The 13628-nt window shown below is 47.3% G+C and overlaps 4 protein-coding genes and 1 non-coding gene across 5 annotated transcripts; 2 read left to right on the top strand and 3 right to left on the bottom strand.

Moving 5' to 3' along the window:
• Positions 1–22: 22 nt before the first annotated feature.
• On the top strand, positions 23–2185 carry F4812DRAFT_411291 (cytochrome P450). Its single transcript, XM_047932604.1, has 2 exons — positions 23–425; positions 498–2185. Exons 1-2 carry the CDS (start codon positions 313–315, stop codon positions 1930–1932), a joined length of 1548 nt encoding a protein of 515 aa, XP_047795335.1. The 5' UTR covers positions 23–312; the 3' UTR covers positions 1933–2185.
• A 1308-nt stretch (positions 2186–3493) lies between these two features.
• F4812DRAFT_464960 (uncharacterized protein) lies at positions 3494–4254 on the top strand (the record flags this gene model as incomplete). The annotated part of the gene is made up of 2 exons (XM_047938397.1): positions 3494–3904; positions 4005–4254. The coding sequence occupies 2 exons, from the start codon at positions 3494–3496 to the stop codon at positions 4251–4253; spliced, it is 660 nt and encodes a 219-aa protein (XP_047795334.1).
• A 954-nt stretch (positions 4255–5208) lies between these two features.
• Positions 5209–5290, bottom strand: F4812DRAFT_t6. Its single transcript has one exon. It is a non-coding gene; the product is annotated as a tRNA-Ser (tRNA).
• A 576-nt stretch (positions 5291–5866) lies between these two features.
• F4812DRAFT_464958 (uncharacterized protein) lies at positions 5867–7485 on the bottom strand (the record flags this gene model as incomplete). The annotated part of the gene is made up of 1 exon (XM_047938396.1): positions 5867–7485. Exon 1 carries the CDS (start codon positions 7217–7219, stop codon positions 5867–5869), a length of 1353 nt encoding a protein of 450 aa, XP_047795333.1. The 5' UTR covers positions 7220–7485.
• Positions 7486–8476: 991 nt separating this feature from the next.
• F4812DRAFT_36165 (uncharacterized protein) lies at positions 8477–10690 on the bottom strand. Its single transcript, XM_047931850.1, has 2 exons — positions 10252–10690; positions 8477–10020 (listed from the first exon to the last, which is right to left on the bottom strand). The coding sequence occupies exons 1-2, from the start codon at positions 10281–10283 to the stop codon at positions 8577–8579; spliced, it is 1476 nt and encodes a 491-aa protein (XP_047795332.1). The 5' UTR covers positions 10284–10690; the 3' UTR covers positions 8477–8576.
• Positions 10691–13628: the final 2938 nt, after the last annotated feature.

The following is a 13628-nucleotide window of genomic DNA, read 5'->3' as shown; positions in this document are numbered from 1 at the left end:
GATAAGGTACCTGGGAGTGTAACGCTTACAACGCTGTCATTGAGCCAGCAGCTTTGTGACCTGCGAACATCCAACACTAATTACACCCAACACCAATTGCAAGCCATGCTATAATCCTTATAAAGATTTTGGTACAAGGTAGATATATAATCCCATCTCAATTCAAATTTTGCTATTCAGAAAGATAAATCCCGGTCGCTTTACGAATGGAGCTAGCCCCTCCAATTAGACCGAATCACATGAAGCTATTTACATAGGTACTGAAAGTATATAACACCGAGGCTACTCCCAAACGCCCAAGGGTTGATTAATATGGTTCTCCTAGAAGGGTACGGGCTACTTTGGCTTGGATTACTTGGGGCTCTTCTATGCTATCAACTCGTATTACGGTCTCCAATTATTACACGAAATGGTGTTCCTTTAAGGTAAGACATGTTTCCAATACTAGGTACTCTTCTTCCATGAGACTACAGCCCAGTCTTTAACCCCCGATATAGAAAGCCACCAAATACACTACCCATTGTAGGCAATGGAATCCTCTTCCTCCGGCCACGCCAGAAGCTATTTGCCTGGTTCGTCAAGTGCGAAAGGCAATTTGGCAACGAGACGTTCCAGATTAGCGTCCCCACGCTGCCTCCAGGTGTGGTCATCAACGATCCTAAGAACTTAGACTACATCTTCAAGAACGAAGGTATCTTCTCTAAAGGCGACTTATTCAAAAAGCTGTCTTGGGACTTATTTGGGAATGGGATCATCAATGTGGATGGTGAACTATGGAAGGCTCAGAGGAAAGCTGGCCTAGCATTTCTCAATGCCTCCAATTTACGAGTCCTAACAGACATCGCGCTACCGCGGTATCTCGGCCACGCTGTAGAATACCTACAAGGACAGGCTCGTGCCAGAAAAGTGGTTGACTTACAATATGTGTTTCACGAAATTACAAGCCAGCTTATGGGAAAGATGGCTTACGACATGGAGATGCATGCTAATGATGACTTCACCGTTGCTTTTGACTACGCCTCAGGCGTGATTACTGAACGCTTCCAAAACCCCTTGTGGTTTATTACGGAACGTTTTACCGGTTCTAAGTTCAGGATGGCACTCGATACGATACGCAGTTTTGGTCATAAGATTGTACACAGCGCTGCTGATCCAAAAACCAAGAAACAGGGTGACCATATTACCCCGGAATCGACCCATGATAAATTAGACGAGGTGTCTGGCAGCTTGATCCAGTCGCTCCTGGAAGTTTTTGGCGATAACCAAGAAATCGTATCCGACTCCGCCTTGAATTATCTATCTGCTGGTAGAGATACTGTTGCGCAAGCACTAACGTGGTGCATATACCTCCTTATGCAACATGAATCCGTCATCGAAGGTATCCGTAATGAGGCACGGGCCTTGCTAGAGAATACCCAGGAAACATTATTATCATCCGGCAGTAACGACGGGTTCGTCAACTCCACCACTTTCACACCCTCATCGCTACCGTACACCATGGCAGTCTTCTACGAGACCTTACGTCTATACCCACCAATTCCGTTTGAAATCAAGCAATGCGAGAAGCCAACCACATTACCCGACGGTACTTTCCTTCCGGAAAAGTCGATAGTATTTTGGTGTACCTGGGCTATGAATAGGTCAACAACCAGGTGGGGAGACGATGCCGACTCGTTCCGACCTGAGAGATGGCTTACTGCGGACGGAAAGCTAGTTACGAAAAGTGCTACCGAGTTCCCGGTCTTCAACGGTGGCCCGCGGTTATGCCTTGGGAAGCGAATGGCGGAACTATTAGCTGCTCAAGTCATTTCGACGGTATTACTAATGTTTGACTTCACGCCGGCTTATGGAAACGAGAGAGTTAGCAAGAGCAGTCTTACATTGCCGATGAAAGGCGGTTTGCCGTGCCTTGTAAAGTCCAAAGCGCTTTGAAGTAATTGCCTAAGGTTATTTATCACAAGCAGTAATGTTATTCAGACTTAACCAGCTATGTCATGCTAATTCCAAGTTCTCGGAACCTTTTTATATACCATTCCTTTTCATATACCATTGTTATTTAGTATCGCATGAAGTGCACTTGTACAGAAGGAATTACGCAAAATGGCGCATATTATCAAAATTCAGCTACCCCTATCTGGACCACATATATACAGAAGCAAAAACGAAACGTAAATATCAAGTCCGAACTAGTATAACTTGCAATCCGTTATCAACTCCCAAACCATGAATATCTCTACATTCATGTCTGATACTCCGTACTAGTCTTCTTTACTTCCATGTCCTTTTACCTAGATGCTTACCTCTGCCCTACTCAGATTCTCTTTAATTACCTCTTATTAAGTACCAACATAATCTAACCATTAAAATTTGAGACCCTGTTGTGGTGTGAGTGAGTGTTATCACGCGCGTCAACTACTTCTGCATGAGCTGTTGCTGAGTGCTTCTGAATTTTAAAGACTTAGCCTTTATTGTTTACGAGCACTTATCCCTTCGGCAGACTTATATTCCCACATGTTCATGCCATAACAAACGTTGCGTATTTACGATACGGCGCGTTTATTTCAACGGCCTCAAAAGCCACATGGTATGTCTTTTAACATGACCATTAATCCAATAAATTATATCAGGGTACAAGCCATTATTTTTATTTACCGGGACATGTAGAATTCAATATGATGGAGCTAGCAGGACGATTTTCTATTTGTTCACTTCCTGTATGCTCATATGTCTCTACTATACTCTTGTCCGTGGCCACAATTTATAGTCGCCGATTATAACTCTATATACTACCCGGAACTACAGCATAACTCTAGACGCCATATAGCTAGAGGCCTAACTAAGTACCTAACCTAAGACGTAGCTACTAAACAACTTGCCCCCTTACAAGAAACTGTACTCTGTATACATGACCTCCCGCCTCATATCACATAAAGACATGACTTAAAGGGGTTAGACATCGTAACATCAACACCACTGTCTTCCTTCCTGTCCTTTTCTAAAACATAGTCACTCATGAACGACCGTTATAGAGTGATCTAGCTTGACGACAGTCCTAGTATCCGCGTAAGCCGTGCTCCGTAGTATCGTATCGTCACCTCTAGTGCCGAGTTGACAAAGCACGCCCCTGACGCCCCTGATCACAACAACACTAAGCATTCATCGTCAACAAGGCCGTCGAAGCTAACCCCTCTTCCCGCACAGGAAGCCGCAGGGTAATTCCAATTTCCCCCTCCCATGACTCTTCTCTTCCACCTCCCACCTTTCTTTCTATTTTCAACATCCACCCAGCAAGGCAGAATCTATCCTCCTCCCTCCCTCCTTCGCAGCACCACCACCACCATATAAGTCCCTCCCCTTCCATTCTCCAACATCTTGACAAATAAAAACAATAGGTATTTGAAATTCCAGTCTGCCAGGTAATTTTCTTGCCTTCATTTGTTCATTTCATCCCAGTTTTTTGTTTCATTTTTTTTTCCGCTTGAAGTCATCCAAGATGGAGTCAGGTAGATACCTCGCTCTCCTCGACTTCATCAAGCAGGTATCCCTGCTGTCCTTGTTCTTCCTCGTCTCCCAAGCCGGCTTCGTCAGCGGGGTGATGGCAAGCAAGTTCTTCCTCGGCATCCTGCAGACCGTCGCCCCGGATTTCCATTTCAAGCACCGCCCCGCCATCTACGCGCTCGAGCTGATCGCCGTCTGGTGGTGCTGGGTTCTCGTGCGCTACGTCAGCCTGGCCCTGTTCGTCAACGTGGCCGTGCTGCTGGCCATTGACGACGGCCTCGTCTACGAGTCCCTCGAGGTCTGCATCTTCGTCGTGCTGATGGCCGCCGTCGGCTACTTCCTCTCCTGGATCATGAAGGCCGCGGGTATCGAGGCCATGCTGCTTTCTCAATGCAACGACGTCGCGGTAAGTAAACCCTATATCTCGCCCTGCATCTCCCAGAAACCCGCTCAAGGTACGTCCTGTTCCTGTCTTGCTAATGTGTTCTGTATGCATGCGAAAACAGCACCGATACAGATGGGACCGAGCCCGTCTCCGCTACGCCGGTCGCAACTGGCCGCAGAACCCCCTGTTGAAGCAGATCCTCTCCGTCGCCGACTGGGTCCACCAGTGGAACAACGGAGTGGTCGACCGCGTGATGGCCCACGAGCTCCAGTACCCTCGCCGCTACAACCCGGACCCGGAGTCGTGGCCTCAGCAGGATCTCGCGTTCCTCGACGACTCCGCCAACCGCGGCCGAGAGATGTACATTTAGCTGGACGAGTAATTCTAGCTCTTTGTCCCTGCCCCCCACGGTCGTAGGTACGCGACGATGGAATGACGACGGTAAGAATCACCTGTAATCCCGAACATTATATCATACCTGATACCTGCCACTAACAAGAAATTCCCAGGCTAGGTACTTAGTGGGAACAAAGGCTCAGTCTGAAAGCTAGGCGGAACGTATTTGAGGACGGATAAGGGTGACACAACGAGGTTAACGAGACGAAGACCGGCGGAATGTTTTGCAGCTACTCATACTTTGAAGGCGTGTATATCGCCCTGGCTTGCTTATCAAGCTCGATATGCTATGTTTTTTTTCCTTCTTTTCGTGGAAGTGAAATGAGTAATAGTGAGGCGTGGAAGTTTATGTTTCTTAGCAGGTAGTTACGAACTCTTGCCTCTCTATCAAGGCACTTCAATATGCACTTTAATATGCACATTGCAACTCCTGCCACTCGAGTCCTTTAGCAGTAACATGAATGAAACGCGTAATAAGTATCTTGTATTCTCCGTAAATTTTCGTCATTAACTTCCTTCGTATTATGCAGGGCAAACCGAATAGTTCACCGGTTGCCTGTTGGATCCCGTTTCCGCTCCATGCCTTCATAGAATCGCCTAGCTAGTATCTTTTAATGCCCTTCCGAATATGCAATGGAATTCCATTAAACTACCTCCATTGCGAATACGCTTACCAAAAAGCTAATTAGCTGATTTTTATACAATATTCTCGCGTCTACCTTTCCGAAGGGCAAAGGTTCTGTCTGTTACTAAAACAGCGTAACCAATGATATGATGCAACAACAATACCTGAGCTGTGAGTTTCTTCTAACTGCCAAGAAAATTCGATCGGATGAGAAAGACGGAATATGAATAAAAAGGTGAGAAAAAGAAAATATTTTGCATCTCATGAAAATGAGAAGAATTGCGAAAATTGGCAAAAATAAAGTCGACGTGGGCCTGATTCGAACAGACGCTCCCGAAGGAACAAGATTTCTAGTCTTGCGCATTAGACCACTCTGCCACCACGCCAGTTGATATGCCAGACTTGTTACGTTAGCTTATATTGCCTTACTCCAATGTAAACAAGCTAGCCAGAAGTATTGGCGGGTGTATCCGCATTGTGGATCCCGCGGCCATCCGCCCTGTAGATCCTTTGCACCACGTTACAATTTGCTAACAGGTAACAGACTAGTTGATATGAAGTAGTCTGCCTATGTACAGCATATTAGAGGTACACTTAAGAGTCTCTGTAGTAATCCGGAGTTACCTATACGATTTTATAGCTGATAGCGCTTTAAGACTTAAACTATAGTATAGGAAGTTCATACGTAAAGGCACTATTTAGTATTCTAATGGTGTAAGCCGCCTAATTAACTATTACTCGCAACAATAAAGTCGAGACTTAGCTCAAGTCAATAGTAATATATGAAAACATACCTATTCTTGATATATACTCATACAATCGAAACTACCTTACCTAACCTAGGTACCTAAGGTATACTCTACGTCTTGACTCTTAAACCCCTTCATCGCATTAATACCGACCCCGGGACTTATTCCCAACCGTACGTAGCAATCGTACCTAGAGCCATCGTCCCGCTCCTCTCACCCGGACCCAAACCTCTCCCTAGCAATCCTCTTCAGCACCTCCATCGTATCCTCCTCCCTCCTCCTATACTCCCTAACCCTCTCCTCCCTCTCCGCCGCCCTAATCCTCGCCTCTTCTTCCCTGCGTATCTCCCGCTCCGTCTTGCGCCTCTCCGCCGCCGCCTTCAGCCGCTTGTACTCGGCTACCGAGTCCCCGCCCCCGTCCCCGTCCCCGCCCATGAGCTCCGCTTCCCCGACCTCCGCGCCGCCGCCGCCGGGCGACTTGTCGCGGTACCCGCGCATCTTCTCGTTGACCTCGCGCTTCTTCTCTAGCCGCCGCTCCCGCGTCCCCGGCTCCGCGCGCGGCGCCAGCTCGTCCAGGCGCGCCCGCTGCTCCGCTCGGTCCGCCTTGCGCTCTAGCCGCAGGTCCAAGATGCGCTGCGCGCGCTCTTCTTCCGCGGTCTCGCGTCGTAGGTCGAGGTCCTGCCGGCTGGGTATACCCGGTCCGTGCTTCGTGGAGCGGTTGGAGTCGAGGTGTTCGCGGGGATGGCTATGCGCACGCGCGGAGCCAGGTAAGGTAGGTCCGTACCCGTCATCGTCATCGTCATCTTGACCTTCCTCCCGTCCAGAAGGTGTTAAACAACCACCCCCACCAGATCTCTCGCGATTATATCCTCTTTCTCGCGATAACGGCGACGTCGCCGCCGAGACATCCCTGTCTTCGGTTTCAAGCTGCGCACCAGTACTACCGCCGATATCATATTTCCTCGCTTCCGAAAGTGTCTCGGGACTGTACCAACCCTCAGCCAACTCCCCGCGATTCCATTTACCGACGAAGCTCTTCCATCGGCCTTTGATCTCCCTCTCGTCCAGCGCTGTGATATCCTTGCGCTTCTGCACCTCGAGGTATTGCGCAAACAGGGGCCTGAATGTTTCGAAATCGGAGCGGACCAGGGCTCTAGCGCCTAGTGGGAGTTCGCTTGGGGTGCGGGTAGATGTGGTCGAAGAGTGGCGGTGTCTGTGATGGTGGTGGCGATGGTGGCGATGATGATGGTGCTCCGACGAATGACCGTGCCGCGTTGAGGACACCGAAGGCGAGCGTTTTGAAGGGTTAGAATTGGTATGATAGTCTCCTCTCCCTTCTCTTAGCGAGGAGTTAGTATGTCGAGATTCGTCATATCGATGCTCGTGTCTCTTTCCAGATCCCCTCTCATAATCGTCGTATCTCCGCCTAACACGTTTCGCGTCGTCTAACTCGTCTTCGTCTCCCCCGCGCCCTTCTCCGCGTGTTTCCCCACGCGTTCGTTTGTGATTCGAATGACGTCTGTGGTCTCCCAGTCCGCGGTCTCGGTAGCCGCTAGCATCCGCCATTAATGCAACGATAGCAGCCGCACGGGTTCAAACAGGAACAGAGCGATCGAGTAGGATTCAAGTGCGTCTAGAACTGCAGCAGAGGGACCCCTGGTGCTTCTGCTCGTTCCTAGAGGTCATTGTAGGTTGTATTGTGTGTTGTTCGTTGTGCGTTGTGCGTTGTGCATTTTACAGGGAGAAGCTTACAGGCTAAAAACGTAGCAAAGCTGGATACTAATCATCCGTATCTATCGTATCTATCGGGCTTTTATGCCATGCGGAATGTGCCAACGTGGATTATGCATATGACACTTACCTAATCATACCTATTTAAGGTACCTAGGTACCTAACCTAAAGAGATACGTACCTACCTAGGTACTTCTCCTAACGTCCAACTTAGGTACCTCAACCGAAAAGCCCCTTTAAAATGAATGAATGAATCTACCATTGGAAATGTCCGTATCCAAACTGTTCCGAGCAGATAAAATACTCGAACCTGTAAAGAACCTAAGGTACTTTGTAATATCAATTCACTGCAAGTAGGTCCATACGTAGATACCAAACTAGATATCATATGCGAGGTACAACAGTTCTCTTGTACGAAACTCTATCGCTGCGCTATGTAAGGTAATGGAGGAGCATTGTATCTCACGATACATATACCTTACCGAAGTAAAAACTCGCCGAAATGCACAAGTAAATCGATATAGCTCCGACCCGCATATATATGCCCGTTCCTATCAATCCGTATCTCCTAAATTGCGTATCGGGTATATGGCCGCATTACAAACCCTATTGGTAAATCTGCGCCGAGCCTTACTCGTCACGTCTCACCAGAGCTCCTTGTAAGCATCGGGCGAGCCGGTTGAACGCCGAGTCGTACAGAACCAGTGTAAGACGTAGACAGTCTGGGTCTGGATTCTATTCGCTGCATCTGATCAATGCCCAGAAGACGCCAGGATAGCCGATTGGGGCTCGTCGGCGATAGAATCCCCCACTAGGCGGGGTTAGGTCAACAGACGAACGTCCACTGCTTTATCGAGGGGTATCAACCGCTTAACCTTGAAAATTTCCTTCCAGTTCTCCGTCGCGGGTGTCATATAGCTGGTATCCGTCACCGCTTCTAATTCCTTGACAGTCGCTATCATTTCTTCCTGGGGAAGATTTGTATATCCCATGTTACGCTGTTGTTGTTTCCCTAAATATATACATCCTTTGCTTCCTAGCTATGTACGTCCGAAATTTCGGTGTTCGCGGGTTTCATCCGCAATTTTCGGGGATATTATTTGATTTATCACATTATCGTATCTGAGAGAGGAGTCGTGTAGTTGGATATTAGCCCATGCGCAAGAGGAATAGCCATATTATCCTTCTCCCTTAGTTTCGGGCATTGTCCTGGGTTCCACCATGCATCTTCGCGTCCAGAGGATCTCGGTGAATCATACAATTTACACATGCGCAGTCATCACCACATCCGCACATTCCATGACCATAATCAACGAAAAGGAATTCGCTAGGAGATAAATTCAAATCATTCGCGCCAGGTGACTCCGTATCGGCTGGGCTATGTGTCGGCGGTGGTGATGCCTCGCCTACCGCTAGCGGCGGGTCCGGTATTGAAGAACTATTCGTATCAACCTTCCCGTTTATAGGCTCTTCCTGGAAAGCCATGATATCTCGAATATACTGGCATGTTGCCTGGTTGTACGGGTGGGCGGGGCAGCCAAGGCAGTCGCATTCAGGACCACAGTGACATACGTGACTTGTATAGGAACCCAGAACGCCCCCATTTGGTTCAATCTGAGGCAATAAGTTCCCTACTAACTGCTCCCATTGTGACTGCTGTAGCGGGAAGTGGTACGTCCCAAACGAAGCCTGCTCCGAATATAGAGCTGGTTGATGGAAGTGGTTCATAGGATATACTTGTTGTTCAGCTGACACTTGTGGCGGAAATTGTGCCGTCATAGAGCCGTTGGCCGTTGGGACCTGGGATATATAGCCCATCATACCTGATGATTGCTGAGATCCAGCTTGGGCTTGGCCCTGGAATTGTATTTGAGTTTGTACTGGTTGAGATTGCTGTGCCCTTCGAGAACAGCAGCTCCCAGGCTGGTCTAAAGAGGGTTCTTGAGAAGAATCCCCAGTACTTGAAGTTGGCGTATGGTGTGAAGAGCCAGATGTGACAGATGTCATCGTTTCGGAACCAACCGTTGAATTATTCGAACGGTCCGGGATTCCGTTTCTAGAAGACTGCGGTGACGATATGTTTGACAGACCGTTGTTTAGGGTAAGGAGAGAGGAGTCTAGCGGTCTATCTAGGCGAGAAGCTATTTGTGGATAAATGGGATACTGGTGGTTCCCATTTTGTAAGGGCGGGATATAACTGGTGTAGTCAGAGGAAGAGGAGATGATATTCGCGGAAGATGTCGGTAAGAGACTACTGGCGCCAATCAAGTTTAAACTGTTGGCATTCATGCGCTGTAAAGCGGAAGCGGAAGCATCAGCAGACTGCTTTCGGTTTGGCTTTGCTATCGACTTCTGTATTCGAAATGATGCTTGTTTCGTAGGTGATTGAGGCGCGTTGTCCGAAGGCTCGGCCTTGACGATGGCTGGTGTGCCGTTAGTCTTAGTAGACGGACTACCACCGCACCGACAGGAACCTCCTTTAGGGAGCGCGGCGGTTACATTCCGGCATTGGCACGACTTGCCCGGCGGGTGAGGACAAGTACTCAACGGTCGACCCGGCTTTCGCACAGGTAGTAACATACGATCACCCAAATGCGCGCACTTGGTGGATCGATGCCCTCGTATGCATGGCTCACTAAAGGCATGAAAAACGGTTAGTAGATGGAGACAGCCAAGACTATGGTTGCTTCTTCAATTATACTGCGGTAGCCATTCGTTACACGAACCACTGGTGTTAAACGGAGGCAGTTTGCTAGGAGAGGTCCCCTAAGCTTAGCGTGACGATATGCAGCTTTCCGAAACTCTTCACACGACACGGACGAAAAGAACAAATAATTTTTTTAAAAAAAAAATTAAATTAACTCACCACGCCATTTTTTGTCCATTGATGATAGGCATCTTCCGTGCGTCGCGTGGTAGTACCAGCGCGACTGGCTCGAAAATATGCTCAAGAACCGTTATAAAGCATATAAGAATTATCAAAGACCCCAGAGACAGCTCGCCCCAACCTTGCTATAGAGATTGGCTTTTAACGTATTAGTCGTGAACGAGGCGCATAGGGACCCTTCTGATCCGGGTTGCCGCTCGGCGGGTAGCGGTTCTTCTAAGCTATACTTGGAAATGTAGGAGGATAACCACCGTGGCATGAGGTGAAAGTGGCTGGCGTCGTGGAACTTGAGGCTTCAGGAAAATCGAGATGTGCTGAGACGAACAACGCCCAAGGTCCCACAGGAGCCTGGGACTAAATGGAAAAGCTTACGTACGGCTCAGGTCGTGCGAGATAAGGATAGAGAGTATGGTATAAAAGATGTATGTTGTCAATAAGAGATGATATCTTAAAGATTGCGAGGGTAAACCAATGAAATGGAATATTTCCGGTAAAGAGTTGTCAACCAATATGACTGGAGTGGTATGAGTTGAATATCGAGGCGGAGGAAATGGGAATATGACGGCAGTCACTCAACAGAAGATCTCTGGGGGTCGGCACCTCGGGCTTCCGTTACAGGTTGGAGAGAGTGGAGGGTGAGTGAAGGGTCCGCGGTGAGACGATCCGGCGTAAGTAGCGTCTAATACTCTGAGAAGGGACTCCGGAAAGACAGAGACAATTCGGAAATGTTATGGTCGATAAGGAAGAATAATTGTCCAGGGGAGAGGAGGGGAAAGGCTGTTTCTCGTCTGATTCCCACATGTAACGTCCCCAGCCAACAATGTTAGGTCAGGTACCCAAGTAGGTAAGACTGTACTCGAATCGAGGCTGATTGACAGGACAGACCAAGTTACAAGAAGTTTGTAACCCCCGGGGGAAAGCCTCGGCCTTTACGGTATGGATGGCGGTAAGAAAGGGTATTATGACCGGGATCCAGGTTTTCTTTTCTTTTCCTTTTTTTTTTTCCTCTTGAGATGTCAATGTTCTCCAAGGGTAACCAGGCGTTTATAAGCGTTACAGCTGTAATCCGGAAGAGGCTTCTTCTTTTTTTTAGTGATGGCAATAATGTTGATGGTGACGGTCCAATGCTGCTCTCTCTATATAATACCGGGAATTTGATTGTATGTGAACTGTATATAAGCTGTTAGAGATGTTATATCATTTCCTTCTTCTCCATCAAAGCTTTAATAAGTTCGGTTTCATTTCGTAGGCAAATCAGCAAATTGACCAAACCGTTTTCCCAGTGAAGCATACCTAAGGTCCCCACTACAAGGAGATAGTCGGTTCAAAAGCAAATCAAGACCACAAAAAAAGATTATGGTCCTGAATCTATCTACATAGTAGGAAAGGGTCAAAAAAGGTATTAGCAAAATAGCAAAAGTGAAAGATGATTGGGATGGTGAATGTCGTGTTGTCTGTGGGGGTAGTCCAAAACGAGCAAGTTTTGATTGGCTGCTTGACCCCAAATGGTTGCTGACTTTGAGTTAGATCCTTCACTTTCCCTTTTCTCTTGGACAGGGATTATAGCTGACTACAGCATATACATGTAAGGTACATACAGAGGGAGACATCACCTACCTAGATACGTGTACCTTCCGCACGTGCGTGTGTATAAGACGGCTGTACCTCAGGCCTAGAATTATGTATTGTGTAAGTACCTAACCTAACCTAACTTATGTTAGGTACTGTAGGTACATGCTTAATGTACCCGATCTACTGCAAGCACATGTACCATGTACCATATGTACTGCAGAACGCGCCAAACCGCGGGCAACGGAAGCATTGAAGGGTCCTGCAGAAGAATCAACTCGGTGGAGGGGCTGAAAGGAGGGGCACACTGGGGCTCGCAGTAGGAAAACGCAAAGTTTGGTCTCGGGAACGTGGGGCTAAAAACCTAAAAGCACGTACCTGATATAGGTACCTACCTAGGTACTATAGTCCGTATTGTACCCTTCTGTCATACCTAGTGCACGTAACGGACCTACCTAGTAAATACATGGAAGGATACGTCATCTACCAGGTCAAATATCGACTACGCTTGCCTTGGGTCCTGGCAAGGCGTTTTCGGCACTTGCTATGTATGGTATCTGGGGCAGGTGTGAATGATAAAATGCTAAAATAAGAACCAACCCGTTCCTGTTCGGGTATGTGCCTAGTGTGAAAAGCCTCATCCGGTTTAAGTCCTTACATTAACTTACACATACTAACTTACAAGTACGAGTACATGATTGAAGATGCGGCTCTTTAACCAGAAAATGCAAGGTACCTTACATAGGTACATCCTGATAGATATATGTAAATAGAGGCATGATTTGCGTTTACCTTGAATCTGTTCATTCAAAATTTGTGAAAAGCTAAATACCTACCTAGTTGTCCTTTCTTAAGACACAGTTTAACAGATCTACAGCATGGGTAGAAAGTAGTAATTACTAGGTACCTACACTCAGTCTCCTAGATAGGTCAAACATAACGTATATAATAGATTACTCACTTTATACATCTTATACAAGACCTCAGTTTGATGAGGGTTTCAAATCACCAACTTGACCATCCACATCTAAGGATGTAGACAATACATCTTAATTACCTCTTTAGGTACCTGTCTAGGTGCCTTTTATATAACCAAGGTACCATATTATCAGTTACTTATCCACGATACCTCGTCGATGCTATTGAACTCCGTGTAATCCTATAATCCGATACCTGCTCGAATATAGCAGCACAAGCTTTCTTAGAACAAGACTGCCCAAACCCGTTACATCTGACCCTCGATCAGATTCGAGATTCGAGATTCGATACCACCGGGATGGATAACCGAAAACTTTTTTTTATCAGGCCAAGGGATAATTCCCATTGGCCCATCTATCTGTATGCTATCTCGCGTGCTTCTACATCCGGGATTTGTGATGGCCCTAGACCTGTTTGAGGAAAAAATCACGATAGGCAACGAAGTGATTATTGGTGATATCTTCCTCTGTTTTCTACATCTCGAGGCAAATATCATGCTCGAATTTTTACGTTTGCTAGCAAACCAAAATCGGTTGAGCTTCTTTGCTTCCCTCGCACACAACCTCTCGTCCCAGTTGGCCGGCGAGATGTATCCTTGAGCCGCAAAGTTTCCCTTAGCAATACAATACAGGTCGCCTTAAACATACCACCTGGCTCTGCACGTAAAATTGCTCTCTAACGTTTGGCTTACCATTTGACCGGTCGATAAACTTCCCATGGCATACCTTTCCATGCCTATCTTCATCTAATAATACAATGCGTTCATCGTAGAGAGAGATGTATCCCTCAACCTGTATAGACCACTCTGC

The sequence above is a fragment of the Daldinia caldariorum genome (genome assembly GCF_022478825.1).
Source record: "Daldinia caldariorum strain CBS 122874 unplaced genomic scaffold F4812scaffold_1, whole genome shotgun sequence".
Taxonomy (NCBI): domain Eukaryota; kingdom Fungi; phylum Ascomycota; class Sordariomycetes; order Xylariales; family Hypoxylaceae; genus Daldinia; species Daldinia caldariorum.
This window is presented reverse-complemented; position numbering and strand designations above follow the sequence as displayed.

Coding starts and splice junctions, on each gene's coding strand:
- F4812DRAFT_36165 (XM_047931850.1), bottom strand. CDS start 10,283: ATGCCTATCATCAATGGACAAAAAATGGCGTG. Junction 10,021..10,251: donor AATGGACAAAAAATGGCGTG/GTGAGTTAATTT, acceptor TCATGCCTTTAG/TGAGCCATGCATACGAGGGC.
- F4812DRAFT_411291 (XM_047932604.1), top strand. CDS start 313: ATGGTTCTCCTAGAAGGGTACGGGCTACTTTGGCTTGGATTACTTGGG. Junction 426..497: donor CGAAATGGTGTTCCTTTAAG/GTAAGACATGTT, acceptor CCCCCGATATAG/AAAGCCACCAAATACACTAC.